This window comes from Blennius ocellaris, assembly GCF_963422515.1.
Source record: "Blennius ocellaris genome assembly, chromosome: 23".
Taxonomy (NCBI): domain Eukaryota; kingdom Metazoa; phylum Chordata; class Actinopteri; order Blenniiformes; family Blenniidae; genus Blennius; species Blennius ocellaris.
The window spans coordinates 18,746,293-18,772,828 of NC_137672.1; the positions used below are offsets into that span (position 1 = coordinate 18,746,293).

Below are 26,536 nucleotides of genomic sequence, written 5' to 3' on the forward strand. Positions count from 1 at the left end.
GGGGGGGGGGGGCGGAGTGGAAGGGGGGGGCGCTGGGAGGAGAGTCGAATTAATGAATTAAAAAAAAAAATGTCGCCGTCGGAATACTTTTGGGTTTATATAGAGGCGTGCTGGTTGTGGCGGTGGCAGGAGGGGGGGGTGAGGTGGGGGGGTGAGGTAAGGGGGGGGGAGTGGACATCACAAGCTTCTTTAACTTCTGGACGCGCTGGACTCCCTCGCTCTCTCTCTTTCTGCCTCACGGCCGAGAAGAAGAAGCAGAAGAAGAAGAAGAAGAAGCTGCTCATCCGGTTACATAATGATCCAGTAGCGGCGAGCCGGAACCGGTACTGCCTGGACCGGCGAGCAGGACGAGGGGGGGGGGGTGGGGGGGGGCGCTGGAGGGAGCCGTCGCCGGGGGAGACGCCGTCATCCAGCCTCTTCTGCCTTTTATTTTGTAATTTTAAGATTTTTGGTAAACAAACGCAGGGCGACAACGATGTAGGACGACAACAACAACCAACAAACAGGAAAACAATGTGATGTGAGAATGCGACTTGTTTACCCCCCCCCTCAAAAAAACAAAACAAACGCTTCACATGTTTTGCCGGGAAAAACTCAACAAACAACAAAAATTGAGCAAAAAGCCTTAAAAGTTTGGGAGTGACCTTCTGTCCACGCAAAGGTAAGGACGTTTTTAAAAATGTTTGTGAATGTGAGCAGAGTGTGTTTTGGAAAAGTGTGTCAGGCGGGGGGGGGGGGGGGGGGGGGGGGGGTGAACCCCCCCCCCCCCACCCACCGCTTCACCTTCACCTACGTCCAAATACGGTTGCCACGGCGACAGTAAAGCAGCGCTCAGCTTGAATTTGCTGTTTTTTTTCTGCAGTGTATTTAATTGAAATGTTTAAAAAGCTTCATTGATCTGATCCCAGTTCAGTTCCTCTGCAGCTGTTTAACTCTACTTTTCTATACATTTTCCATAGTTTATTGTTGTTGTTTAATTTATGTGGCCTGAAAAGGTGAAATATAAAACAGAACCTGCAGTTATTTTAATTCAAATGTGCTGAAACAACCTGGACGTGTCTGATTTTCCTTATTTATTAATTCTGCATTTAATATCTTATTTAATAAACAGTAACGGTGATTCCCAACTTGGGGGGGGGGGGGGGGGGGGGGGGTGGTGAAGGCATATTTCTAGAAAAGGTTATAAACATTTTGTCTTCAAAAGAAAAATTGCTGAGTCAGCATTTAATTGATTTACGTCACACAGCTTCGAATTTTAAGCAGCAACATTGCTGCTGACTTACTATTTAAAATTGTACCACACACACACACACACACACACACACACACACACACACACACACACACACACACGTAAGCTCACCAAGTTACAGAATATGACAAAGCTGTATTTCAGGTTTACAGTTGTAGAAGTTTAGTTCACAATAATAACCGTTAATAAAATGTAACGTCAGCATTACCAGAGTTGATTTATTTGAGTTTTTGCCGACGTCCGATCACATTTTCCAAGAAAACCCCTAAAAAAAGTGTTTAAAATCCTCCTTTTGAAACCTAGTAATTATATAACAGTTGTAATATTAAGGCTAAAATTCAATTCATCTCACTTGTTACACTAAAATTACTCGTGTTTACTTTTGACACAATTTGTTTTAGTGTGAAAAATTCTAAATTTTTAAAATTGTGATTATTATTATGTAGTATATAGTATAGTATAGTGTAATATAGTATAGTATAGTATAGTATAATATAGTATAATACAGTATAGTAAAATATAGTATAGTACAGTATAGTATAGTATAATATAGTATAGTATAACATAGTAGAATATAGTATGGTATAATATAGTATAGTATAGTATAGTATAGTAGAGCATAGCATAATATAATATAGTATAGTATAGTACAGTATAGTATAATATAGTATAATACAGTATAGTAAAATATAGTATAGTACAGTATAGTATAGTATAATATAGTATAGTATAATATAGTAGAATATAGTATGGTATAATATAGTATAATATAGTATAGTATAGCATAGTATAATTTAGTATAGTATGGTATGATATAATATAGTATAGTATAGTAAAATATAATATAGTATAGTATAGTATGATATAATGTAGTATAGTATAGTAAAATATAATATAGTATAGTATAGTATGATATAATGTAGTATAGTATAGTAAAATATAGTATAGTATAGTATAGTATGTAAATAATGCACGTACATATGCAGAATATTGGAACACCAGGACTCGTGTCTCCATGCATCAGTCCATTTTGTCCTCATTTCGTAGAATCTTTTATTTTGGAGTCCTTCCATCACATACTAATGAAGCCACTTCCTGTTAATTGCCTTTTCGCTTTCAAATTCACGTTCTTTTAAATGAATTGTGATGTGTTTGTGGATTTCCCGTCAATAAGGACAGATTGTCATCAGGTAACACGATGACTTCCTGCCGACCTGCAAGAAGCCACAAAACAAACAAACAAACAAAACAAAACAAAACACCATGTCGGGGAGGTGAGGTCTGTTTTACACCGTCATTTTTTTTTTGTCTGGGTTCAAATTCCGGTCGCTGCACCAAAAACATGCATGTAAGGTTATATTGTTGACCCCAGATTGCCCCCGGTGAGTGTGTGTGTGTGTGTGTGTGTGTGTGTGTGTGTGTGTGTGTGTGTGTGTGTGTGTGTGTGTGTGTGTGCAGATCACTGGTCGTCTGTGTCGAAAGACAAACTCAAGCAAACAATAAAGAAGTTGAAAGAACGACTGTACAGGTGAAATACAGTTTCTCTTATTCTGCTCAGAGGATAAACTCCAAACCGTCTCGGGACGTTTGGCGGACCTGCGTTTTCAGAAAGTCTCGTTTTTCGCTCGTTTCCACGATGAGCGTTTTCAAAAAGTTCCACCTCTGGAGGCGTTTCTCAAAAAAAAACCAGAGCCCTGTTGTAGACGGACTCCTAAAACGCATTGCGTTCACTTGAGGCTGCCTGAACCATCGATATAAAACACTAGATGCCTCACGGCGCCGCCTGTGACGTGGCTACAGCGCCGCCATCTTGGATAGGTCTCCTGCTCGCGCAAAACATAAAGACCCCAGGCTAGAAAATCCACAAAAACATCTGTAGCTCGCTTGCTAGTCTGCATAGCAACACAAATAATACCTCATTTTAAAGCTGAGGGAAACCTCTATCCCGCGGCAGTGTTGCTACGTGCACTAGCAAGCGAGCTACATATGTTTTTGTAGATTTCCTAGCCTGGGCTCTATACGTTTAGCACGCGCGCGAGACCTCTCCAAGATGGCGGCGCTGTCGACACGTCACAGGCATCTCGCATTTTATACCTATGGTGTAAACAGGGAGTCAGATCTTGGCCCCGCCCACACCGTGGGATTTGAAAATCCCACCTTTGATGTATGGACGGACATTTGCTGAAAGCGATGATGTCATCAGCCCGCGACGTCGCTCAGCAACAACAATGGCGGACTGCCTGCTAGCGGTCGAGCTGCAGAAGCGACCGACTTGGTTTCATGAGGCGACATGTCGGATTTCTAGTACAAAGATTTGGTGTACTTCCAGTGGCAGTGCGATACAGCGCCCCCTTGTGGCCTGGCATATGTACTACATCGGTTTGAGTCATTTTTACGGCTATGAATCATCAGAAAAAAATAAAATTTGTCTGACGTGGTCTTAATTTGCAGAAGACATTGTTTAACGACGTCCTGCTCAGTAATTAGGACTAAAAGCGACGGTTGCTGCGCGGCTGAATTAAGCGAACGGGCCGTTTCCGCGAAGCGTCTGTAGATTTACAGCCAATCAAACGAAGCGCCTCCGGAGCGGCGGCAGTAAACGTCGGTCCTGAACGATCCCCGCTGGCCAACGGCCGCTGGCTTTTGTTGGCCGTCGGCTCGCAGCCGTAACTCTCCCGGCCGAGGAAGTGGGTCTGAAGGGATTGAGGTGGAAGCTCTTACAGGGGGGGGGGCGGACACATTGAGACAAACACCCCGTCGCCATGGCAACCATCGTACATTCGCTTCCTGTTGGGTTGTCCAAGTGAAGATAAATCGACGCGATGCAATACAATGTGGACACAGTGAATGGAGTTTTAAGCTAAAAATCAAGATTTCTCCTATAAATCTTATAAATATATAAAGAAAAATGCATAGATTGTCTCTAACATAAATTCACAATGTCTTGATTCTCTGATCACCAACTTTCCGGCTTATTTTGACGAGATTAGACTTAATTTCAACACATTTATGAGAATATTTTTATTCCATTTCTTGAAAAACAAACATGTGCAGGTATGACCTGCAAACCACTAATATGAAAACAATGATTAAAACAAACGAGGGATTCAGCAATACCACTTTTTTAAAAGTAAGAATACTAACCTTTAGCTAATCGTCGATAAAGAGTACCGATATGAGTACTTATAAAATGCTCTAAAGCCTCATGCATACTTCGATACGCAATCGAGATTCTTTAATATCGATAGAACGACAGAAGTCAGACGGACTGAGGACAAAGATGACTTAAGTATAATTTTAACCATTAATAAAAAGTACTCCTATCGGTACTTGTTAGCGGCGAGTAGCGGGAAGGTGAGTATTTGTACTTTACACAGAAGCGTTGGACTTTCTGTCTTCAACGATTCGTGTCGGTTTTAAAAGAAAATGGAAAAAAACCCAACGACTCCTAATGAGACTGTCTGTTGGTTTGTTTTTGTTTGTTTTGTTTTTTTGTGTTTTTTCCCCCTGAAAGGACGGCATTGATACGGCTGCTCCTCGTTTTCAGCTCCTCGGGCCGGCGTCCATGTTTAGACTGAGTACAGTGGCCGCTGAGTTTCTTTCAGCGCAGAATTGCCAGCTGCTGGGGGGGTTGGGGGTGGGGGGGGGAGGGGGGGGGGGGTTACTATCTCCTCTGGAATACTAATGAAAAGCTTTTGTCAGTGATTCCCTTTGCCTTCCACCTTTACTCCACATCTCAATCCCGCCCCGCAAAACCAATTATTCTCCTCTCCTGCCCACCCGGGTCTGGCCCCCCCGCCCCCCCCGCCCCCCCCCGTAATGTCAAGCACTGCATACTCACACACCATCAAACGCAGATCACACACATACACACACACCCTCGTCTATCTTGCTCTCTCGTTCGCTTACTCGCTCGCCCAGTCGTATTTTTTTTCCCTCTTTTTTTTCAATGGTGGCTTTTGTCCCTTTCATCTCGTGGAAAACAAAGGATTGTTGTGCGTGGAGGACGGAGGGGAAGGAGAGGGCCCGGCGGGGAGGAAAGGGATCCTAACCTTGAGTGTGGTCGTCCCAACCGGCGCGGGGAGTCGTTTCGCCGCGAGCTGGAATCCGGCCGCGCGGCTCGGCGGGAGAAAACGGGGAACGCTTTGGCCTTTTAACTCGTTCCGCTGCTTTGAGCATCAAAGAGACACGTCCCACCGCAGTACAGTTCTAAACTGCGTTTTAAATCGCCGACTTCGATGGTTCATAATGATGAAAAATATCCGGGACGCTGCGATGCAACTTTTTTGTAAAGTTTGAGGACTATAGGGTCTCGCTATTGCCGATACAAAATGCTGACATAAGCACTTATTCCATATTATCCAGACATAAACGTTACGCGAAAGAAATGCGTGGCCATGAAATGCGTGGTGATTATTATTTTCAGCCACTGAGCGCATGAATGAACGACTGCTTAGAAAAGTTGACGAAAAGTTGACAAAGTTGACGAAAAGTTGATGAAAAGTTGACGAAAAGTTGCGTTTCCCTTGTTCCCATGGCAACCAGACAGGGCCTAAACCGGCCGGGCAGGCGATAAGTCACAGTCGATCTTCACGTGTTGGTTGCGGATCTCTCGGTCCGTCCGATGCGGCCGGGGGGGACGCCGGGATCAAAGGGATCAAAGGATCAAAGGAAGGGGACTCTAAAGCGAACAATCGTATTATTATTGGCCGCGGCTCGGCGCGTGAGGTCCCGACTTGGCAAACCAAACATTCCTGGCAACAATCACCGGCACTGTACGGCCTATAGGTCCGGCACAACAGTGTGTGTTTACTGTATGTGTGGGCCGGAGCTCTGCTGGGTTCAGGGGTCGGCTGGAAGCGTACGAGGCCAATCACATGCGGGCCCCGCCCTCCTCACCTCCCCCACCCCCCCCACCTCCACCCCTTGCCCTCCACCCCTCCGCATCTCAGCATTCATGGTGCAGCCTTGGACACAGATCTCTATTCATGGGCTCAGTGTGAGCTCTGGCCGGGAGCGAGGGGAGGCCAAGGGTTCAGACCGGGGTTCGGGGGGTTTGGAGGCGGAAGTTTGCAGGTTCGATTCCCACAGAGTCACCCCCCCCCCCCCCCCACTCCCTGTTGACACTAGAAACAGGAGGGGTATATGCAGAAAAAGCCAGTTTCCACAAGGGGATTTCATAATAAAAGTGTAGTAAAAAAAAGGGACAGGACGTCTCCGATCACCAAGCATCACGGCTTTTTGTGCGACTTGTTGTGTTACGTTTGCTCCGGAAAGCAGAGGCGACGCCACACAAAAGGCCTGTTTAGCAAACAGAGAGTGAGTGAGTGCAAGAGAGGGGGGGGGGGGAGGACAAAAAAAGAGGGAGAGAGAGAAGGATGTGGAGAAAGACAAACTGCAGCCCAGATGGGACAGTGCAAAAGAGGAAAACTAGTACGGTGAGAAGAATTGTGGGTTGGTGGCGGTGTGTGTGTGTGTGTGTGTATGTGTGTGTGTGGAGGGGGGTGAGGGGGGTGAGGGGGGGGCAGTTATTGCTGCTGACACCGAGAGCCCCCATTATTCCATGACACCACGTGACACCAGTGGTGTTCTTGACCGGCTCTGTGCTTGAAGGGCTTTTTTTTCAATGAATGGATATTGACACACTGCTACGACTCCATCGTGGTGCGTTCAGGGGCAAATGGGAAACGGGAGAGATGGTTCACCTGAACCAGATGTTCCTGGTCTGTCGTTCACACCAGGAACTGCTGAACTGCTATAAAATCTCTTGCCAACGTCCATCAAACTGCATATTTGTACAATAGAGTCTGTGTAACCTGTCCTTCTCCTCCTTCATCCCTTCTTCTTCTCCTCCTTCTCATCCTCACCTCCCTTCTTCTCCACCTTCCTCCCTTCAACTTCTTCCCTTCTTCTCCTCCTTCTCCACCTTCCTCCCTTCAACTTCTTCCCTTCTTCTCCTCCTTCTCATCCTCACCTCCCTTCTTCTCCACCTTCCTCCCTTCAACTTCTTCCCTTCTTCTCCTCCTTCTCATCCTCACCTCCCTTCTTCTTCACCTTCCTCCCTTCTTCTTCTCCACCTTCATCCCTTCTTCTCCTTCTCATCCTCACCTCCCTTCTTCTCCTCCTTCTTCTCCACCTTCCTCCCTTCATTTCCTCCTTCTCATCCTCACCTCCCTTCTTCTTCTCCTCCTTCCTCCCTTCTTCTCCACCTTCTCCTCCTCGCATTCTTATCTTTTCACATCTGTTCCTCCTGACCCCCCCCCCCCCACCTCTCTGTGTCCTCCCCTATGCTCCTCCTGCTCCCCTGTCCTCCTCTCTTCACCTCCTGCCTCCTCCCCCTCCCCCCCGGTCCAGCGGCGGCCATGACGTCGGCCACCCCCCCGTCGTCTGACGGCTCGTCCCCTCAGAAGGTCTGCCACTCGCAGACGCAGACGGAGATCACCAAGCCGCTGCTGGGCCCCCCCGCCCCCGCCAAAGGGGGGGGTGGCGGGGGGGCCCCGGACGCCTTGGGCCCCGAGGCCCTGCGGCGGCGGCGCCGCGTCCTCTCCAAGGACGGGCGCAGCAACGTGCGCATCGAGCACGTGAGCGGGCGGGGGGCGCTGTACCTCCGCGACCTCTGGACCACCTTCCTGGACATGCAGTGGCGCTACAAGTTCTTCCTCTTCTCCGCCACCTTCGCCGGGACCTGGTTCGTGTTCGGGGTGCTGTGGTACCTGGTGGCCATGGTGCACGGAGACCTGCTGGGTAGGGAGCACGGAGACCCCGTAGGGGGGGGGGGACGGGGGGGTGGAAGGGGGGCCAAAGCAGGAAAAAGAAGAAGAAGAGAAGAAACTTTATTTATATAGCACCTTTCACAGATAAATTCACAAGGTGCTTCACAGAGGCATAAAAATAATAAAATAGTACGGACACAGTAAAATAGTATGGACGGAATAAAATAGTACGGACGGAATAAAGATAAAACCAATCACAGCCATGTCAACTAAAAGCTTGTCTGAACATCGTGTTTCCAGCTGTTTCTTAAAAGAATCAACAGAATCGGCTACACGCAGCGACAAAGGAAGGTCGTTCCACAATCTAGGAGCAACAGCTTCAAAGGCCAAGTCTCCTCTGGTTTTGAAGTGGGTCTGTGGAATAGTGAGGAGGTTCTGGCCCGAGAACCTAAGGGAGTACCAGGGGCACAAGTCAGACACATATTTAGAAGCAACAGTTTCATAGGCCAAGTCTCCACTGGTTTTGAAGTGGATCCATGGAACAGTGAGGAGGTTCTGGCCCGAGAACCTAATGGAGTACCAGGGGCACAAGTCAGGCACATATTTAGGAGCAACAGTTTCATAGGCCAAGTCTCCTCTGGTTTTAAAGTGGGTCTGTGGAACAGTGAGGAGGTTCTGGCCCGAGGACCTAAGGGAGCGACCGGGGGAGTACCAGGGGCACAACAAGTCAGACACATATTTAGGAGCAACAGTTTCATAGGCCAAGTCTCCTCTGGTTTTGAAGTGGGTCCATGGAACAGTGAGGAGGTTCTGGCCCGAGAACCTAATGGAGTACCAGGGGCACAAGACAGACACATATTTAGGAGCAACAGTTTTATAGGCCAAGTCTCCTCTGGTTTTAAAGTGGGTCTGTGGAACAGTGAGGAGGTTCTGGCCCGAGAACCTAATGGGGTACCAGGGGCACAACGAGTCAGACACATATTTCGGAGCCTGACCCCGTAGCGCTCTAAAAGTCAGAACTAAAATCTTGAAATCAATTCGAAATTTGATGGGGAGCCGGTGCAGAGAATATAAAATAGGAGTAATGTGAGATCTTCTGCTTGATCCTGTTAAAAGCCACGCTGCAGCACTTTGGACCATTTGAAGTCGGTTCAAAGTGTGACCTTCTGTTTTCACGCCCTCCAGAGTTTGACCCCCCCTCCAACCACACGCCCTGCGTGATGGAGGTGAAGACCCTGACGGGGGCCTTCCTCTTCTCCCTGGAGTCCCAGACCACCATCGGCTACGGGTTCCGCTGCATCACCGAGGAGTGTCCCGTCGCCATCATCCTGCTCATCTTCCAGCTGGTCGTCACCATGGTGATGGAGATCTTCATCACCGGCACCTTCCTGGCAAAGGTGGGTCTGAGGTGGACGGGGCGCGTCTTTTCAAAAAAGACCAAAAAAAGTCAATTTAAATATTCCTCTGGGATTTATCTCAGTGTTTAAATATCACTCGCAGGAATTTTGTAGTTTGAACATGTATAAAAAACATTTTTTTTATTACTATTTGTACATACAATAGAAAGAAAAAGTAAAAAAAATTTTTTAAAATAGAAGCAATAAACAAAACATCGACATTGTTTGAAAAAAGAGCAGGAAGACATACAATTTTTTATTAAAGTTTCTAGTATTTCTGCCACTGAGGTTTGAACTGACAGTTTTCAAACAGTCGCCGTGGAAACGCAGAACTTTTCTGAAACTAAAATGCATTCCGACTTCAAAGGTTGTCATGGAAACAGGACCGTTGCTCAAGTTTGTACAAAACTGCATGAAGTTAAATATTTATTTCACTTGTTTTTTAAATATCGGTTCATCAAGTCAGTGTTTATATTCCTTCTGTCCAAAAGTGACAGTTTCCTTCCCCTCAGACCTCCACCGACACGTTTCAGTGGAAAACAGCCTTAAATGACTACAGGAGGAGGAAAAACCTTCAGAGCCTTACTGACACTGGGATAAATTCCCCCCCTCCCCTCCCTCCCTCTCCCCCTCAGGTCGCACGCCCCAAGAAGAGAGGCGAGACGGTGAAGTTCAGTCAACACGCCGTGGTGTCGAACCACGAGGGGCGGCCCTGCCTCATGATCCGGGTCGCCAACATGAGGAAGAGTTTGCTCTTGGGATGTCAGGCAAGTCGCTGCAGCTTATTATTATTATTATTATTATTATTATTATTATTATTATTATTAATAATAATAATTCCTCTCATGTAACATTTTATCACCACACTGGTATTTAGTGGCCACAATTGACCACTTCATTGCCACAAATTCATATTTTGTGATTTAAAATTGCTATTTCGTCGGGGGAAAAAAATCTTATTCTGAGTTCTAAATGAGTATTTCATCGGCATAAAGTCATATTTGGTGGCCTCAGATGATTATGTTAGTGCCAGAAATGTCATTTTCACAGCCACAAATTAATATTTCATGGCCTCAATAATGAAATTTAGTGGCCACAAATGATTATTTCATAGTCACAAGTTCATATTTTGTGATTTAAAATTGCTATTTTGTGGAGAAAAAAAATCTTATTTTGAGTTCTAAATGAGTATTTCAAGGATTCAAGGATTCTTTATTGTCATATCATAAAATGATACGAAATTTGGACTCAGGTCCCGGTAAGCCAAAGTAATAAAAATATATATAACAGGAGCGTAAAAATATATACAGGAGCGTAAAAATATATACAAGGGATAAAGTGAGGAAGTGGTGGTGAATGTAAAGTGTAAAGTCATCGGCATAAAGTCATATTTGGTGGCCTCAGATGATCATGTTAGTGTCAGAAATTATCTTTTCATAGCCACACATTCATATTTCATGGAATTTTGTGGCTAAAAATGACTATTTCATAGTCACAAGTTCAAATTTCATGGCCCCAAAATACTATTTCATGGCCACAAACTCTTATTTTGTCATCTGAAATGATTATTTCATGCCACAAATGACTGTTTCACAGCAACAAAGTACAATTTTGTGTCCATTAAATGTTGATTGTGTATATATTTAAATCTAGAACATCTCATACAGAAACATTTCCACTGCAGGTCTTCCTGTTGTTACTCATAATCACCTTTGATGTGTTGGAAGGAAGTTTTTATTATGACTCACATCCTTTCAAAAAAAAAAAATCCACAGGGGATTTCTATAATTCATAACTTCATCTTTTTTCTTTGATTGTAATTCCAACAAGTTAAAAAATTACAAATTGAGATCAACCAGTCCCGTCGAGACGTTTTGAGCATCTGGAAGGTTCCCCTGGTTCACTGGAGAACACTGACCCCCCTCCCCCCCTCCCCCTCCCTCCAGGTGACGGGGAAGCTGCTCCAGACGTCCCTGACCAAGGAGGGCGAGACGGTGCGTCTGGACCAGCGGAACGTCCCCTTCCAGGTGGACACGTCCAGCGACAGCCCCTTCCTCATCATCCCCCTCACCTTCTACCACATCATCGACGACCACAGCCCCCTCCGGGCCTGGGCCACCAAAGGTGGGCGGGGCTTTACCGCATCATTCATGATGTTTGATTTTATTTTGTGTGCCACGATTCTGATTGGCTGCTGCGACTTCTACAACAAGTCAAACGTAACGTATTAAACTGCAGACACGGACAAATGTCAAAGTCTTTCCTTCTTTTGATCCTTTTGCAAGAATTCACCGGTCTTATTCTGAAATATACATATTAAAGGAAATCAGATATATTTGCAAAAAAAACCTGTCATCTTATCAAGATATCGTATTTTTATTCAGGATTAAAACAATTTGTCATAATCTTGAAATATTTTTTTGACTTTACGTGTCTAAAGTATTACTTCACATAAATTGGACACCTTTATTGTGAAAGGTGTTGCGTCATGTGACCTCCACAGACGCATTAATAAATTCTGACCAAGGTTGGTTTTGAATGTCATTTTTGCCAATCTGGTGTTTTTAGATCAGCCTCTGTCAGTTTTCATTTTTATACTTTAAAAAAAAAAAAGAAAAATCCCATGGCGGCCACATGTTTGACACCCCTGGTGTAAATTGTATTTTAAATATTGTAAACGCAGAGAAGGGAAACGTGTTTTTGTAAACGTGTCCCGAGACCCAGACGTGACCTCCGAAACACAACTTAAAAGTTTGGTCATAAATTAATATCTCGTGGTCTTAAATTCATATTCTGTCGCCCCGAAATGTGAATTTCCGGCCGTGAAATTGTAATTTGGGGCCACAAGCTGTATTTCACAAGCTGGACTCAGAACTCCGTCGTAGACGACAGTTAAAACGCTTTAATGCCAAATGCAGGTGAAACCAAAATCCCTCAAAAGTGAGAAAGTCTATAAGAGAAGAGGAAGCAGGGAGAGGAGTCCTGCAGGACACAGAGACACGACGGACTGACAAGCAGAGCAAACCAGACAAGGCCAATTTAGACTGCAGTCACCAGGTGACAACAATCACACTCAGCCGCCGCAGGTGAAGCTCATCAGGAGCAATCAGACACAAGGAGCCTGAAACTAAGCTGACATTTGACCACAATAATGATCATTTTAGGTCAGAAAATATACATTTGATTCCAAATAAATTACAATTTGAGACCACAAAATATATATTTATTTTTTTATTGTTCTACACTGTTTTTTATTCTGTTTTCTTAATGAATTATTATAATTTTTATTTTTTTTTTTACTTAAAATGCTCTATAAATCAACATGAGATGAGTTGAGATGAAACACTAGTGTGAAGATTATATTATATTATATTATATTATATTATATTATATTATATTAGATTAGATTAGATTAGAGCCTTAAACAAAATAACTTGACATTTGACCACAAAAATGATCATTTTAGGCCATAAAATATACATTTCATTCCAAAAAATTACAATTTAAGACCACAAAATATATTTTTATTTTTATTTTATTGTTCTACACTGTTTTTTTATTGTTTTGTTCATTCATTTTTTTTTTTTTTTTTTACTTAAAATGCTTTATAAATAAAGTTGAGTTGAGTTGAGATGAAACACTAGTGTGAAGTCATGAATTACACATTTTATTCATCTATTTATTAATTTGGAGTGCGTAACGTACAAACAATCTCGGGAATTTTCACCAGTTTGCTGTAAATAAGTAGGATTTAGTAACATCTGACGTTCTGCACATAAAAGCATCCAGGGTCACAGACGTATAGAAACAATAAAAACAATATAGCATAAAAAGCGACAAAGCAAAACCGGCTTGAAAGTTGTGTCACATTTAAAACGGATGTTTTTAAACAACATTTTTGCTTTTTTTTAATTCCAAATTTCATGTCTGAGGCTGAATATCAAAGATCATTTAATGATGTAATGAGCTGTATATATCTTAAAGATGTCTCCATGTACATAGTGTGTGTGTGTGTGTGTGTGTGTGTGTGTGTGTGTGTGTGTGTGTGTGTGTGTGTGTGTGTGTGTGTGTGTGTGTGTGTGTGTGTGTGTAGGTGTGTTGGTATTCACGCTCATGTGCCGCCCCGTTTTGTCCCGACCCGGTCTGTTTGGCAGGAATGTGTGTGTCAGAGCCCCTCATTAGAGCACAATGGCGCTCAGTCCGGGGTTCTGACACGCAAAGACCCACTTCCAGTGGCTCCGCCCACTTTTCCTCTCCGAGGTCCTGTCAGGCTCGACCGCCGTCGTTCGCTCGTCGTAAATCCAGGCAGCGGTTCCGGAAAAAAAACACCTTTTACTGCTGTAGGGATGCATTGGTACCGATACTAGAGTAGAGTATCGGGCCGACACTAGAGTAGAGTATCGGGCCGATACTTGTGAAACTGGAGAAATAGAACCCAGTGAGTATTAGGTGGTTTACGGCGTCGCGTAGCCGCCGCGTGTCGTTTCCCTACGGAGAATGAATTAGGCTTTATGGTGTAAAATAAATACTGGCATCGGTGCTCTGTATCGGTACAAGTCGCTAAAAGTTGATACTTTTTTTTTGTTTAGGGTTAGAAACAAAAAGAAATCACAAAAAAAACCCAAAAATAAATACACAAAAGATAAAAAAAAAAAAAAAAGGTAAAATAAAAATAAAAGGTTAATACTTTTTTGTTTTTGTGGGTTTTTTTGCAAACAAAAAAACAAAACAAAAAAAACAAAAAATAAATACCTAAAAGATTTTTTTTTTAAACAAAAAAAAATAAAGGTTAATACTTTTTTTGTTTTTGTGTTTTTTTGGAAACAGAAAACAAAAAAACAAAAACAAAAAAATACATAAATAAAAACAACAAAAGTTAAACACAAAAAAACCCAACCAAAAACCCCCCAAAAATAAAGATTAATAAATCCTGTTGTTTTCTATTATGACTTTAAGGGCTAGAAAAACAAAAAAAAAACAACAATTATTAATACAAGCTTTCAGAAAATGTTGCTTTCTTATTTTAATTTGTTTGCACACCGTCACACTTTTGTTCAAAAACGGATACAAACAGATAAAACGGCAAAAGCTACTCCCAAAAAAATACAGGACAAAAAGCTAAAATAGCTCAAACGACAACAAAAATGTGTAATGGCTAGTTTAGCTAAAATGACCAATAGTGACCATGAGGAAATGCACAGTGGAAATAAACAGCTAAAATGGCTAATGAAGGAAAAATCCATGAAATAAATGTGGAAATTGGCAAAAAACAAACAAAACAGGAGTTTTTAAGTTATTTAAGTTAAGACATTAGTAGAATGAAGCTATTTTGTAGCTCCAGATAAAACATTTCTTGTGGAAAACGTCTGGACTTGTATATCTTGGCAATACAAAGCAAGTTTAAAAGTCACCAGGCAAGGCGTAGTTCAAATAATTCCCCCCAAAGAAGAATCTTAAAATAGCCCGCCTTTGTTTGGGGGGGGGTTGGGATGTACAGGCGGAACAGCGACGGTAACGCATGGGGTCTCGGTCACACTCCTGGACGATCCCCACGACTGAACACGGGTCCGTACTTAGCGGCTTTAGCGCCTCCAGCCACCGGACCCCTCGTTAGCCTCAATGGACGCCCGGCGGGGGGCGGCGTTCTTAGACTCGCTGAAAGTGGCTTCCAGCGTTGCACCATGTGGATTTACATGAAAAGCAGAGACGTCATGGCGGCAGACCACCGAGGCGGAAGATCCGGACGTCTTCAATCGGGGGCTGACAAACACGTTTTTTATGTTCAGGACCGGGGCCGAGTAATTCAGACTATACATTTCAACAAAGTGCATATTTTTCTAAATCTCAACCAAAAACTGAACGCAATACCAATCTTATTATTTTATACAACTTCAACACATATATGAAGGCACACGCCTCATCGACTGCTGCTGAAGCTGACAGACTGTAGCAGCGCGGCAGCCATGTTGGATGAGGACCCGCTTGGCCTCCGGCACAAGCACTTTTATTAAAGTTTATTGCAAGTTTTATTGCAGGATATCATTACAATTGAAAAAATACAAACTCATTGACATTAGAACCCAATTTGTGTTGTTGTTATTGCCAGTTATAGAGATGTAGTTATCAGTAAATGCAGTGTGGCAGCCATGTTGGATGAGGACTCGCTTGGCCTCTGGTACAACCACTTTTATTGAAGCAGGAGATCATTAGAATTGAAAAATTCCAAACTCACTGACATTAGAAGCCAATTTCTGTTGTTATTGGCAATTATAGATATGTAGTTATCAGTAAATGAAACATGGCAGCCATGTTGGATGAGGACTCGCTTGCCTCCAGCACAACCACTGCTATTCAGCAGGAGATCATTAGAATTGAAATAATCCAAACTCACTGACATTAGAACCCCATTTCTATTGTTGTTATTGCCAATTACAGATACGTAGTTATCAGTAAATGCAATGCGGCAGCCATGTTGGATGAGGACTCGCTTGCCTCCAGCACAACCACTGCTATTCAGCAGGAGATCGTTCTACAGTTGAAATAATCCAAACTCGCTGACATTAGAACCCAATTTCCATTATTGTTATTGCCAATTACAGATACGTAGTTATCAGTAAATGCAGCCTTTCATATAAATAAATAAAGCAGCATAAGATGGACCAAACGCCTTAAGGTGTGCTGGATGGACTTGCGCCGCCGGGCCGGGCCGACGTGGAGGATCCCTCGGCGGCGTTTCAGTCATTGTGTACGGACGGTTGCGAAACGCGGTGTTGACGCTGTGGTGGGAGTGACACAGTGTCCGGGGGCAAGGCAAGACTTGTTTGGACAGATGACGGACTGAGGCCTGTTGATGCAGGTGTGTGTGCTTGTTTGAGCGCTCATGTCCTCCAGCGTGTCCTTCTCCTTCCTGGGGGGGTGTGTCGACGAGCCGCGTAATAAAAGTACCATGTTGGACTGTCATTACGGCGACTGTCAAAATAAAAGCACCAAGTTGGATTGTCATTACGGCGACTGTAAAAATAAAAGCACCAAGTTGGATTGTCATTACGGCGACTGTAAAAATAAAAGCACCAAGTTGGATTGTCATTACGGCGACTGTAAAAATAAAAGCACCAAGTTGGACTGTCATTACGGCGACTGTAAAAATAAATGCACCAAGTTGGATTGTCATTACGGCGACTGTCAAAATAAAAGCACCAAGTTGGATTGTCATTACGGCGACTGTCAAAACAAAAGCACTAAGTTGGAATGTTATTGTGGCAGTTGTCAAAATAAAAGTACCAAGTTGAATTGTTATTATGGCGATTGTCAAAATAAAAGTACCAAGTTGGATTGTCATTACGGTGACTGTCAAAATAAAAGCACCACGTTCGATTGTTATTACGGCAACTATCAAAATAAAAGCACCAAGTTGGATTGTCATTACGGCGACTGTAAAAATAAAAGTACCGAGTTGGATTGTCATTACGGCGACTGTAAAAATAAAAGTACCGAGTTGGACTGTCATTACGGCGACTGTAAAAATAAAAGTACCGAGTTGGATTGTCATTACGGCGACTGTAAAAATAAAAGTACCAAGTTGGATTGTCATTACGGCGACTGTAAAAATAAAAGTACCGAGTTGGATTGTCATTACGGCGACTGTAAAAATAAAAGTACCGAGTTGGATTGTCATTACGGCGACTGTAAAAATAAAAGTACCAAGTTGGATTGTCATTACGGCGACTGTAAAAATAAAAGTACCGAGTTGGATTGTCATTACGGCGACTGTCAAAATAAAAGCACCAAGTTGGATTGTCATTACGGCGACTGTAAAAATAAAAGCACCAAGTTGGGTTGTCATTACAGCGACTGTAAAAATAAAAGCACCGAGTTGGATTGTCATTACGGCGACTGTAAAAATAAAAGCACCAAGTTGGATTGTCATTACGGCGACTGTAAAAATAAAAGTACCAAGTTGGATTGTCATTACGGCGACTGTCAAAAATAAAAGCACCAAGTTGGATTGTCATTACGGCGACTGTCAAAACAAAAGCACCAAGTTGGAATGTTATTGTGGCAATTGTCAAAATAAAAGCACCAAGTTGGATTGTTATTTCGGCGACTATCAAAATAAAAGCACCAAGTTGGATTGTCATTACGGCGACTGTCAAAATAAAAGCACCAAGTTGGATTGTCATTACGGCGACTGTCAAAATAAAAGCACCAAGTTGGATTGTCATTACGGCGACTGTCAAAACAAAAGCACTAAGTTGGAATGTTATTGTGGCAGTTGTCAAAATAAAAGTACCAAGTTGAATTGTTATTATGGCGATTGTCAAAATAAAAGTACCAAGTTGGATTGTCATTACGGCAACTGTCAAAATAAAAGCACCGAGTTGGATTGTCATTACGGCGACTGTAAAAATAAAAGCACCAAGTTGGATTGTCATTACGGCGACTGTCAAAATAAAAGCACCAAGTCCCGGGAGAATATGGGCTGGGGAGTCGTGACACTCTGGAAGCCGCCATGTTTGTTATTGTCCGTCTACTGAGCATGTGCAGAACGACTATTCACTGTGGCCGTGTTTTGCAAAAGTTGTGTTTTCGGCACGTTGTATCTTTTAGTATTTACTTCTCCGACACACATTTCTGTTTCTACTTCACAGTAGATCAGGCTCAAAGTATTTGGACGACTTGGTCCTTGGAGGACGTTGAGTCCATCTTGTCCTCTCTGTGTTCAGGCGGCGGCTGGACGGACCCGGACCTCGCCGACTTCGAGCTGCTGGTGATCATGAGCGCCACGGTGGAGCCGACCTCCGCCACCTGCCAGGTCCGCACCTCCTACCTGCCGGACGAGATCCTGTGGGGCTACGAGTTCCCCCCCGTCGTGTCCCTGTCCCCCTCCGGGAAGTACGTGGCCGACTTCGCCTTCTTTGACAAAGTGGCCAAAACCAAGACTCCTCCCCTCTTCAAGCAGGCGCCGCCGTCGCCGACGCCGCCGGCGCCCGGCGACCCGGCGTCCCGGCGCAGGGCCAAGGAGAACGGCGGCACGGACCCCGAGAAGATGAGGCTGGAGGAGAGCTACCGGGGGGAGGACAGGGGGCGGGACAGGGGACGCATCAGGGATAGCAGCCCGCTGAGCGTACGGATTAGCAACGTGTGAGGGAGGAAGAGGAGGAAGAGGAGGCGGGGAGGAAGAGGAGGGGAGGAAGAGGAGGGGAGGAAGAGGAGGGGAGGAAGAGGAGGGGAGGAAGAGGAGGCGCAACGTCCGTGTGAAACTGAGAGATCAGGTGGAGACAGGAAGTGAGACAGAAAAACAAGCTGCTCAAGGAGACACTTGCTCAAGCACACACACACACACACACACACACACACACACACACACACACACACACACACACAGACACACACACACACACACACTGCCTGTGTGTATTAACGGCCCCGTTTGCGCGACATTTGAAGCGAAAACGCATCGATTTTGTCGTTTCCGTTTCCGAAAAGTTTCACGTCCACACGGCAACGCTCTGAAAACGCTGCAGCGGGCATCCCGGGGGCCACCGGAGGGCGCCGTCGTTTGTTCTCGTCGCGGAAACCATTAAACCCAGTTGGATTGTTTATTTGATCAAAATAAAAGCCTCAAGTCCCAGGAGAGGGCGTGGACCGGGGGGAGTCACGACATCGACGGAGGATTGTCTCTACTGAGCATGTGCAGAACTAATAGCTACCAATGCTTAACGCCGTCGTTTTCAGAAAGTCGCTGTGTAAACGCAGAACTTTTTTCGCAAACGTAATATGCGAAAAAGAAACGAGTCCGGATCGCAGTACCGCCTCGTCTTTTTAACGACATTTGTCAACGTTGTGGCCGCCGAGGGACGTGGAATCAGATTCCTATGTCGGCGCGTAGTTTCTAACAAGCCTGAAGAACACGCTCTTGTTCAACGGGGCAAACATGTTTAGTAATAATTACTAAAAAGCACTTTAACGCGAAGGAAACGTGGCATTTGTGACAATAACTGAACTAACGTCGATACTTAATGCACTGTTGTTAAACCGTGGGTTCGTTCTAGTGTGTGAGTTTCTGGGTACGTTGTGGTTCGTGAGTCTGAGTTTACACCCGCCTGCGTGTCATAATACTTTTTGAACTGCATGTACAGTTTTTTTTTTTCGATGTACAGTATGTATAAACGGTTTTTTTTTTTTCTATTATGTCTCCGGTTTGTGCACACCTCTGCATTTTTTTTCAGTATACCATATTAATTGCTGTCAGTGCACAACGTTGTTCCGGTAAGGGTTCGTATTATTTGTGTTTCTAATGCTGTCATCTTTTCGTACAGTGGCAATGAAAGTGGATTTCACTGTTTGTTTTTCTTTTCTTTTTCTTTTTAAATCAGCTCAAAAAGCCCCTTTTTCTCTCCGTCTTTGTCGGATGAATGAGTCGTTTCTATATTTTACAGGGAGTTGATATAAATCACAAAGATAAATTGTTCCCCAAAAAGACTGTTATGAATCCTCTTTTAAAAAAAGCCCAAAAAGAAACTAAATTGCACTTTTGATTAAGTGCGAGAACGATCTGAATCTCAATTTAAAAATATGTTCTGATGCTCTTCAATGAAAAGTTTCTCAAAATATCACATTGTTGAAAAGTGATTTGATTTGTCATTTAAAAAATTTTTAATTTCCAGGCAAAAAAAAATTTTTTTTTTATTATTTTGAGATGTATTCTAATTTTGATTTCAGAACAAGAATCGTACAAAAGTAAACCAAAATTTTAAGATATTTTATAGGTACGACGAAATATTTTTTTAAATTGAGATAACATGATTTTTCGCATCTGTACGGAAGCCCGAAGGGACATGGAGAAAAAAAAAAAACTATCTCGGATCTCGCAAAACATTGTTATATATATATAAGTTTGTCCTTGCAGAGCCACCGTACCCCTCTGTTGTTGAGAGAAGCTAATGCTAATGGTGGATACCCACCCGTACGACCATTTTATTGCGTTTTATTTTGAAATTGGCCTAAAATATAAAGACATTCAAGCAATTCTTAGCGAAAGGACATGCTTTTGCGAGATCTCGCGAAAGTTATTGCGAGATCCCGAGATATTTTTTGTTTTTTCCTCCATGTCCCTTCGGGGCCGCCGTACATACGAGATTCTCTGCTGCTCCAGAAAAGCCCAAATAAATGCTAATAAAAGGGAAACGTACTGGCGTGGATGGTTGAAGGGTTGTACTGATACCGGTGCTGCTCGTGTCCAGAACCGGTCTAACTGCTAATGTACCTTTGTAAGTGCCTCTTTCAATAAACCTGCTGTTTTGCGGCGTCTCTTTGTGTCCGTCTGTGGAAAAATGTCGAAATGTGTCCAAACGTTGTCCAAACGTCTCCAATCCGAGAGGCTGAAAGTGTGAATTTGAGCTTTTTATGGCTGGAGGAGGAAAAGCTGCTTGTGTGTTTATTACGGCGGCCCTGAAGTGCAAACCACAACAACAAATTACTAAACACAACAACAAAATTGAAAAACACAACAGCAAATTGAAAAACACAACACAAATGAAAAAACACAAAGACGGTAACTTAAACAGAAAAGGTAGATACCAGTTGGGAGCAAGAGATCGTCTGATTGGACGACGGGAATGAACCACTTAAGAACCGGACGTCATTTCGCTTGTGGCTCGTTTAGTTTCAAGAGGAGAAAATAGCGGAAAGGAAAGGAGCAACAATGTTTTGTCCAAGCTGCGAGAAAGAGTTGGTAGAGGAGTCACCAAATTTTTCCATGTTTTGAAATTCGTTCTCAAGGCTGAATAACTTCTGGTTCAAAGGCTTGAAAGGCTCCGTCGTCCAATCAGAGAGCTCGTCTGCTGCTCTTCCTTTGAAGTTAATGTCCTTGTGTTTTTCAATTTGCAGTTGTGTTTTTCAATTTGTTGTGTTTAATGATTTGCTGTTGTGTTTTTCAATTTGCAGTTGTGTTTTTCCATTTGTTGTCGTGTTTAGTGATTTGTTGTTGTGGCTTGCACTTCAGGGCCACTGTAGTTTATCGTCTAACTACAACCACACGGCGTTTCCTTGCAGTCACATACAAAACCAGGCGACTGGTACTGCATACCCATGGTGAAACCACCACCACCTCCACCTACACCTCCTCCTCCTACACACAGACATTTCCACCATCAGATAATGACTCACTTTCATTTTCTTAAACTTTAGGCGACAGTATCTGGGAAAGTATCTTGTGACAGTATCCGCCACAAGTAAAACTGGTGATTTGGAGTTGAGATAAAAGAATCAAATCGTCTCCTAGCAACAGTTGGCAACTTGGTTTCCCGTGGCGCAGAATCAGACCCCGGAAGACTTTGTGCAGAACTCACGTCGTGGCTGTCGACACTTCTCACACCTGTTGCGGGTTTTGTTCCCTTCATGCTTCGTGAACCACGGAAATCTAAAAAAAAAAAAGACACAAAACCCAAATATGTCACATGTTTCCTGTTGATGAATTTTGGCATTCGGCACGACTGACGGGTTACAAGAAGACTGAAAATGCTCCTTCTCCTCCTCTTTCTTCTGAGTTGTTGGATTGTTTCAGGTAAGACCAGCCAAAGCTCAGTTTGTTGGCGCACCGAACGTCAGGAGAGGTTTATTTAAGGTTTCTTTGAAAAAAAATCAAGGCTGTAGGACGGAAATGGATAAAAAATGTGTTGTTTGTTGCTTCATAAAAATCACGGTTGTTTTTTTTTTAAAAGCAACAGACGACTATCCGACCTTCCTTTGATCTCTAAGATAGTGGACAAAGGGCAAGTCGGCAAGAAACAGCGGGAAAGGGGCTTCGCTCATATTTGTCTGACAAGTTCCGCTTCCACTCCTCAGCTCAGATTCAAACTTAAGGTGGAGTTCCACAGGGTTCTGTGTTAGGAACCATATAGTTTTCGCTTTACACACACTTCCTGTAGAGAACGTCGTCGTTAATTTACCTCGTTATGCAGATGAAAGACAAACCCATGAAACCACTTTGAGCCACTTGTCAAACTAGAAAAATTCTCTTAAAGACTTAAAGTCTGGACGAGCTGTAAGGTTCTGACCTCAGATACTGTATGACAGCAGGTTTTATATATACCCATAAGAGAAAATATCTAAACATACATCAAGACTGGACGGTATTACTTTGACCTCCAGTACTTATCTATTATATTACGATTATATTTCTGTATTAAAAATTGTATTGTATATTTAAATACAACAGTAAAAATTGTATTTAATATAGAAGACACATATATACAAACACACACACACACACACACACACACACACACACACACACACACACACACACATATATTCTTCGATATTAAATACAATTCAATTCAATTCTTACTGTTATATTTACATATATAATACAATTTTTAATACAGAAATATAGTTATAATAGATAGCTATTAAATATTGGAGAATGGGTAGGATTTGATAAGTTTACTACTTCCTACCGGTTAATCAGATATATGAGACGTGTGTGTGTGTGTGCGTGTGTGTGTGTGTGTGTGTGTGTGTGTGTGTGTGTGTGTGTGTGTGTGTGTGTGTGTGTGTACTGTACGTTGATCAGTATGTGTGGGTCTAATTAAACATAGATTATATATTTTTTTGTGTGTATAGAAATATTGGACATGCATGTGATTGCAGAAAATGTATTAAATGTCAGATGCCTGAAATAAATAAATAAAAAAACAAACAAACAAACAGGTAATATAAGTGAAAGTTCAGTTCGTTGGCATGTTGAACGTCAGGTTGTTGTTCCAAGGTTTCTGCATTGAAAGTGTTTAAAAAAAAAATAAAAAATCTGTATATTCACTAAAAACAGACTTGAATGTAAATATATGTGTTGATTTTGACTGAAACAAAATGTTTCCCCCCAGGAACCAGAGACCCACCAGTCCAACATCACGGCCTCAGAAACAGCTCCGTGTGTCTTCATGTGAAAAACAAAGGACCAATCAAAGATGGTCAATGGAGTTTTAATGACAAAAAAATTGTTTCTACTTCAAGAGATAATACAGACTTCAACCCTGCCTATGAAAATAAGGTGGTGTTCAGTAAAGAAAACTTCTCGTTGTGTATAAACGAGCTGCAAGATTCAGATGCTGGCGAGTACAACGTCTTAATCAGTGACCCCGACTATAAGTCAATAACACAGATTCATCATGTTGCTGTACAAGGTAGGTTTTCTTTTGCACATTTTTTGTGATTATTAATACACTTATTATTATAATTTTTTTCAGGTTTGCATTTTCTCCAAAACGCCAAATATTCACACATTTTGGGGGCGGGGCTTCTGGGCTTCTTCTGGATTTGCCTTTAATATTTAGACAAATGAAAATAATGACTTATGTACTTCACTTTTCTTCCCTTCCAGTGTCAACATCATTATTAGGTTGAAAACGTGACAGTGAATCTCCGTCACTTATATTTCAGCTGGAGTCACTTCCTGTCAGCCAAAGTTGGATTTTCATAATTCTCATAATCCAGAGATTCAAAGACTACATAAAATATATTCCTTCACTTCTTGTTGAAGTAACTTTCAGCATAAACTTTCACTTCCTTTTCCTGCATGCGATGACAGGAAATGGTGGCTGGGCTTGTTTCTTAGAAACGATAAAAATAATTCGATTTTAAAAGGTGTTTCCATCATCTATACTTATAGTCTCTTCATATATTTGCTTAAAAAAAGGCAGCTGGTTTAAATCAAATCAAATCAAATCAAATTAAATTAAATTACATTACACTACATTTAATTTAATTTAATTTAGTTAAAAAGAAAAATATAACCGATAAAAATAATTTGATTATAAAAGGTGTTTCCATCGTCCATGCTTATATTCTCTTCATATATTTACAAAAAAAATGCAGCTGGTTTAAATAAAATAAAATAAAATAAAATAAAATAAAATAAAATAAAATAAAATAAAATAAAATAAAATAAAAATAAATAAAAAAAATAAAATTGAATTAAATTGAATTAAAAATGAAAAATAAAACCGATAAAAATAATCATTTTATTTGGTTATAAATATAATTCATATATTTACCCAAAAAAATGCAGCTGGTTTTGATGTTATTTTATTTTATTTAATTAGATTTAATTAAATTAGATTTAATTTAATTTAATTACATTCAATTTAATATGATTAAATTAAATTTAATATGATTAAATTGAATTAAATGTAATTAAATGCAACTTAATTTAGTTTAATATAAAAAATTATTAAATACAATTACATTAAAAAGAAAAATATAACCAAATTGCTATATACTTCTGAGGCGTACAATAAATGTTCTGAGTTGAAGTGAACAAGCGATATCAGACCACCAGATGGCAGCAAAGTGCTTCTAATTGGACTCTTTTTTTAAATGTATTTTTGTTTGTTTGCAGGGAAGGTTCCTCGGCCTGTGATGGCAGTACTTCGCTCCAACCTGTCTGCAGGCTCCTGCAGCTTCACGGTGAACTGCTCCGTCCACGACGAGTGGACGACGTCCCGCTGCGACGCCGGCGGATGCCGAACGTCTGAGACGTGGACAAAAAGGTTCAACATCAGCATCTTCACGGAGGGCGGAGCCGCCGTCTGCAGGGGAAACAACCACGTCAGCAAAAATCGGACATCTCAACTCGTCTGTAAGCATCGGCTTTATTTTTTATTTTATTTCCATGAAAATTATTCTACAAACTGACGTCGTGACTGAATGGCCGCTGTTAATAAATTCTGATATTTAGGTGTATTTCTTTAATAAAAAAATAGCGAATTTGTACTTTTTCAGTCGTTTGTTTTCTCCATGTGTTTCCAGGTTACAATGAGTCTCGTGTTGAACCCAAGGAAAAACCCAAGGAAAAACCCAAGGACCACCTAAAAGTCATCATCATCGTTACCATGGTGTGCTCGGTCCTGTGTGTGTGTGTGGTCGTTTTGGCTCAAAGGTTCCATCACCGCTGTCGGGTAAGCTGGACTGTTTAAAACTCCTCGCCTCACGTCACTGATCCCCAGTCAGTCTCTTCTTCGTGGAGTTTGCAGGTTCTACCCTATATTTCAGTGTTTTTCAACCACTGCTCCGCGGCACACTGGTGTTTCCTCCAGATCGTCAGGTGTGCCGTGGGAAATTATCCAATTTCACATTTTTTTCTAAAAAACCTTTGCTCTCACAGCGACAGTGTGTTGCAGAGTAATCATGTATAAATACTCTTCACCACTAGAGGGCAGCACAGAACTTTGCCGGTGAAATGTAAAGTGACAGACGTCAGTGTGGTTCATCTCCACCTCCTGCTACCATCTTGTATCAAAGTACTGTGTCAGTGACAGTGATGGAGAAGTTTTTGAAAACCAGGATCTCAGCTCTTCATCCATCAGGTCCAGGTTTCACACTGAGGGAGTCACTATTAAAAAAAGTCCTTGCTTTCTGGATTTACTGGATTCCTGTTGATAAAACTTTGATGAGAATGACTTTGATGTCTTTGATGAGAATGACTTTGATGTCTTTGATGAGAATGACTTTATATTGCTAATATAGGCTACAGAGTTTCACATTTTAACATTTCAGGTGGAGGTGTGCCTCCGGAGTTTTCCAAAGGAAAAATAGTGTCTTGGCTCAAAAAGGTTGAAAAACACTGCTATATATTATACGGGTTTATTCTAATATGCAGGTTTCCGGTTAATTGGCGACTCTGAGGCCTCAACTTTTTCAATTCACTAAATTTGTCAAGCTAGTTCTCACGTTGGGACACTAGAGGGCGCCATTGGTTGGTTCTGTAATGAAATCACACACGAGTTTGCTCAGAGAACAATGTGGCGTAAGCGTTAACGATGGGATGAGGCGACTGTCAAAATAAAAGCACCAAGTCCCAGGAGAGTGCGGACGGGGAGCCGTGACAGCGTGGAGTTCCACCACTTTCCCTAAAAGTTGCGTTTCCAGTGGTGTTTTTGTCACCGATTCCAGGAACTGACGTCATGGTTTCCGTACGCAGAGGCCCCGGGCCAGCCGGTTCATCCAGAGCCAGCCGGTGGAGACGCCGTCCCCAGGAGAGCCCAGAGCCTCCAGCCCGTCGTCCTGCCACGCGGAGCCCAGCTACGAGAACGTGGAGCAGCCGGACCTCGGCGCCCTGGCGAGTCCGACGTCCGACACCGTCTACTGCTACCCAACCGCCGCCGCCACCGACG

The 26,536-nt window shown here is 42.6% G+C and overlaps 1 protein-coding gene across 1 annotated transcript; it reads left to right on the forward strand.

The window, feature by feature from the left end:
• Nucleotides 1-416: 416 nt before the first annotated feature.
• kcnj10a (potassium inwardly rectifying channel subfamily J member 10a) lies at nucleotides 417-20,627 on the forward strand. The gene is made up of 6 exons (XM_080519264.1): nucleotides 417-661; nucleotides 7,607-7,996; nucleotides 9,151-9,362; nucleotides 9,998-10,129; nucleotides 11,309-11,486; nucleotides 18,086-20,627. Exons 2-6 carry the CDS (start codon nucleotides 7,615-7,617, stop codon nucleotides 18,505-18,507), a joined length of 1,326 nt encoding a protein of 441 aa, XP_080375390.1. The 5' UTR covers nucleotides 417-661; nucleotides 7,607-7,614; the 3' UTR covers nucleotides 18,508-20,627.
• The last annotated feature ends 5,909 nt before the right edge of the window (nucleotides 20,628-26,536 follow it).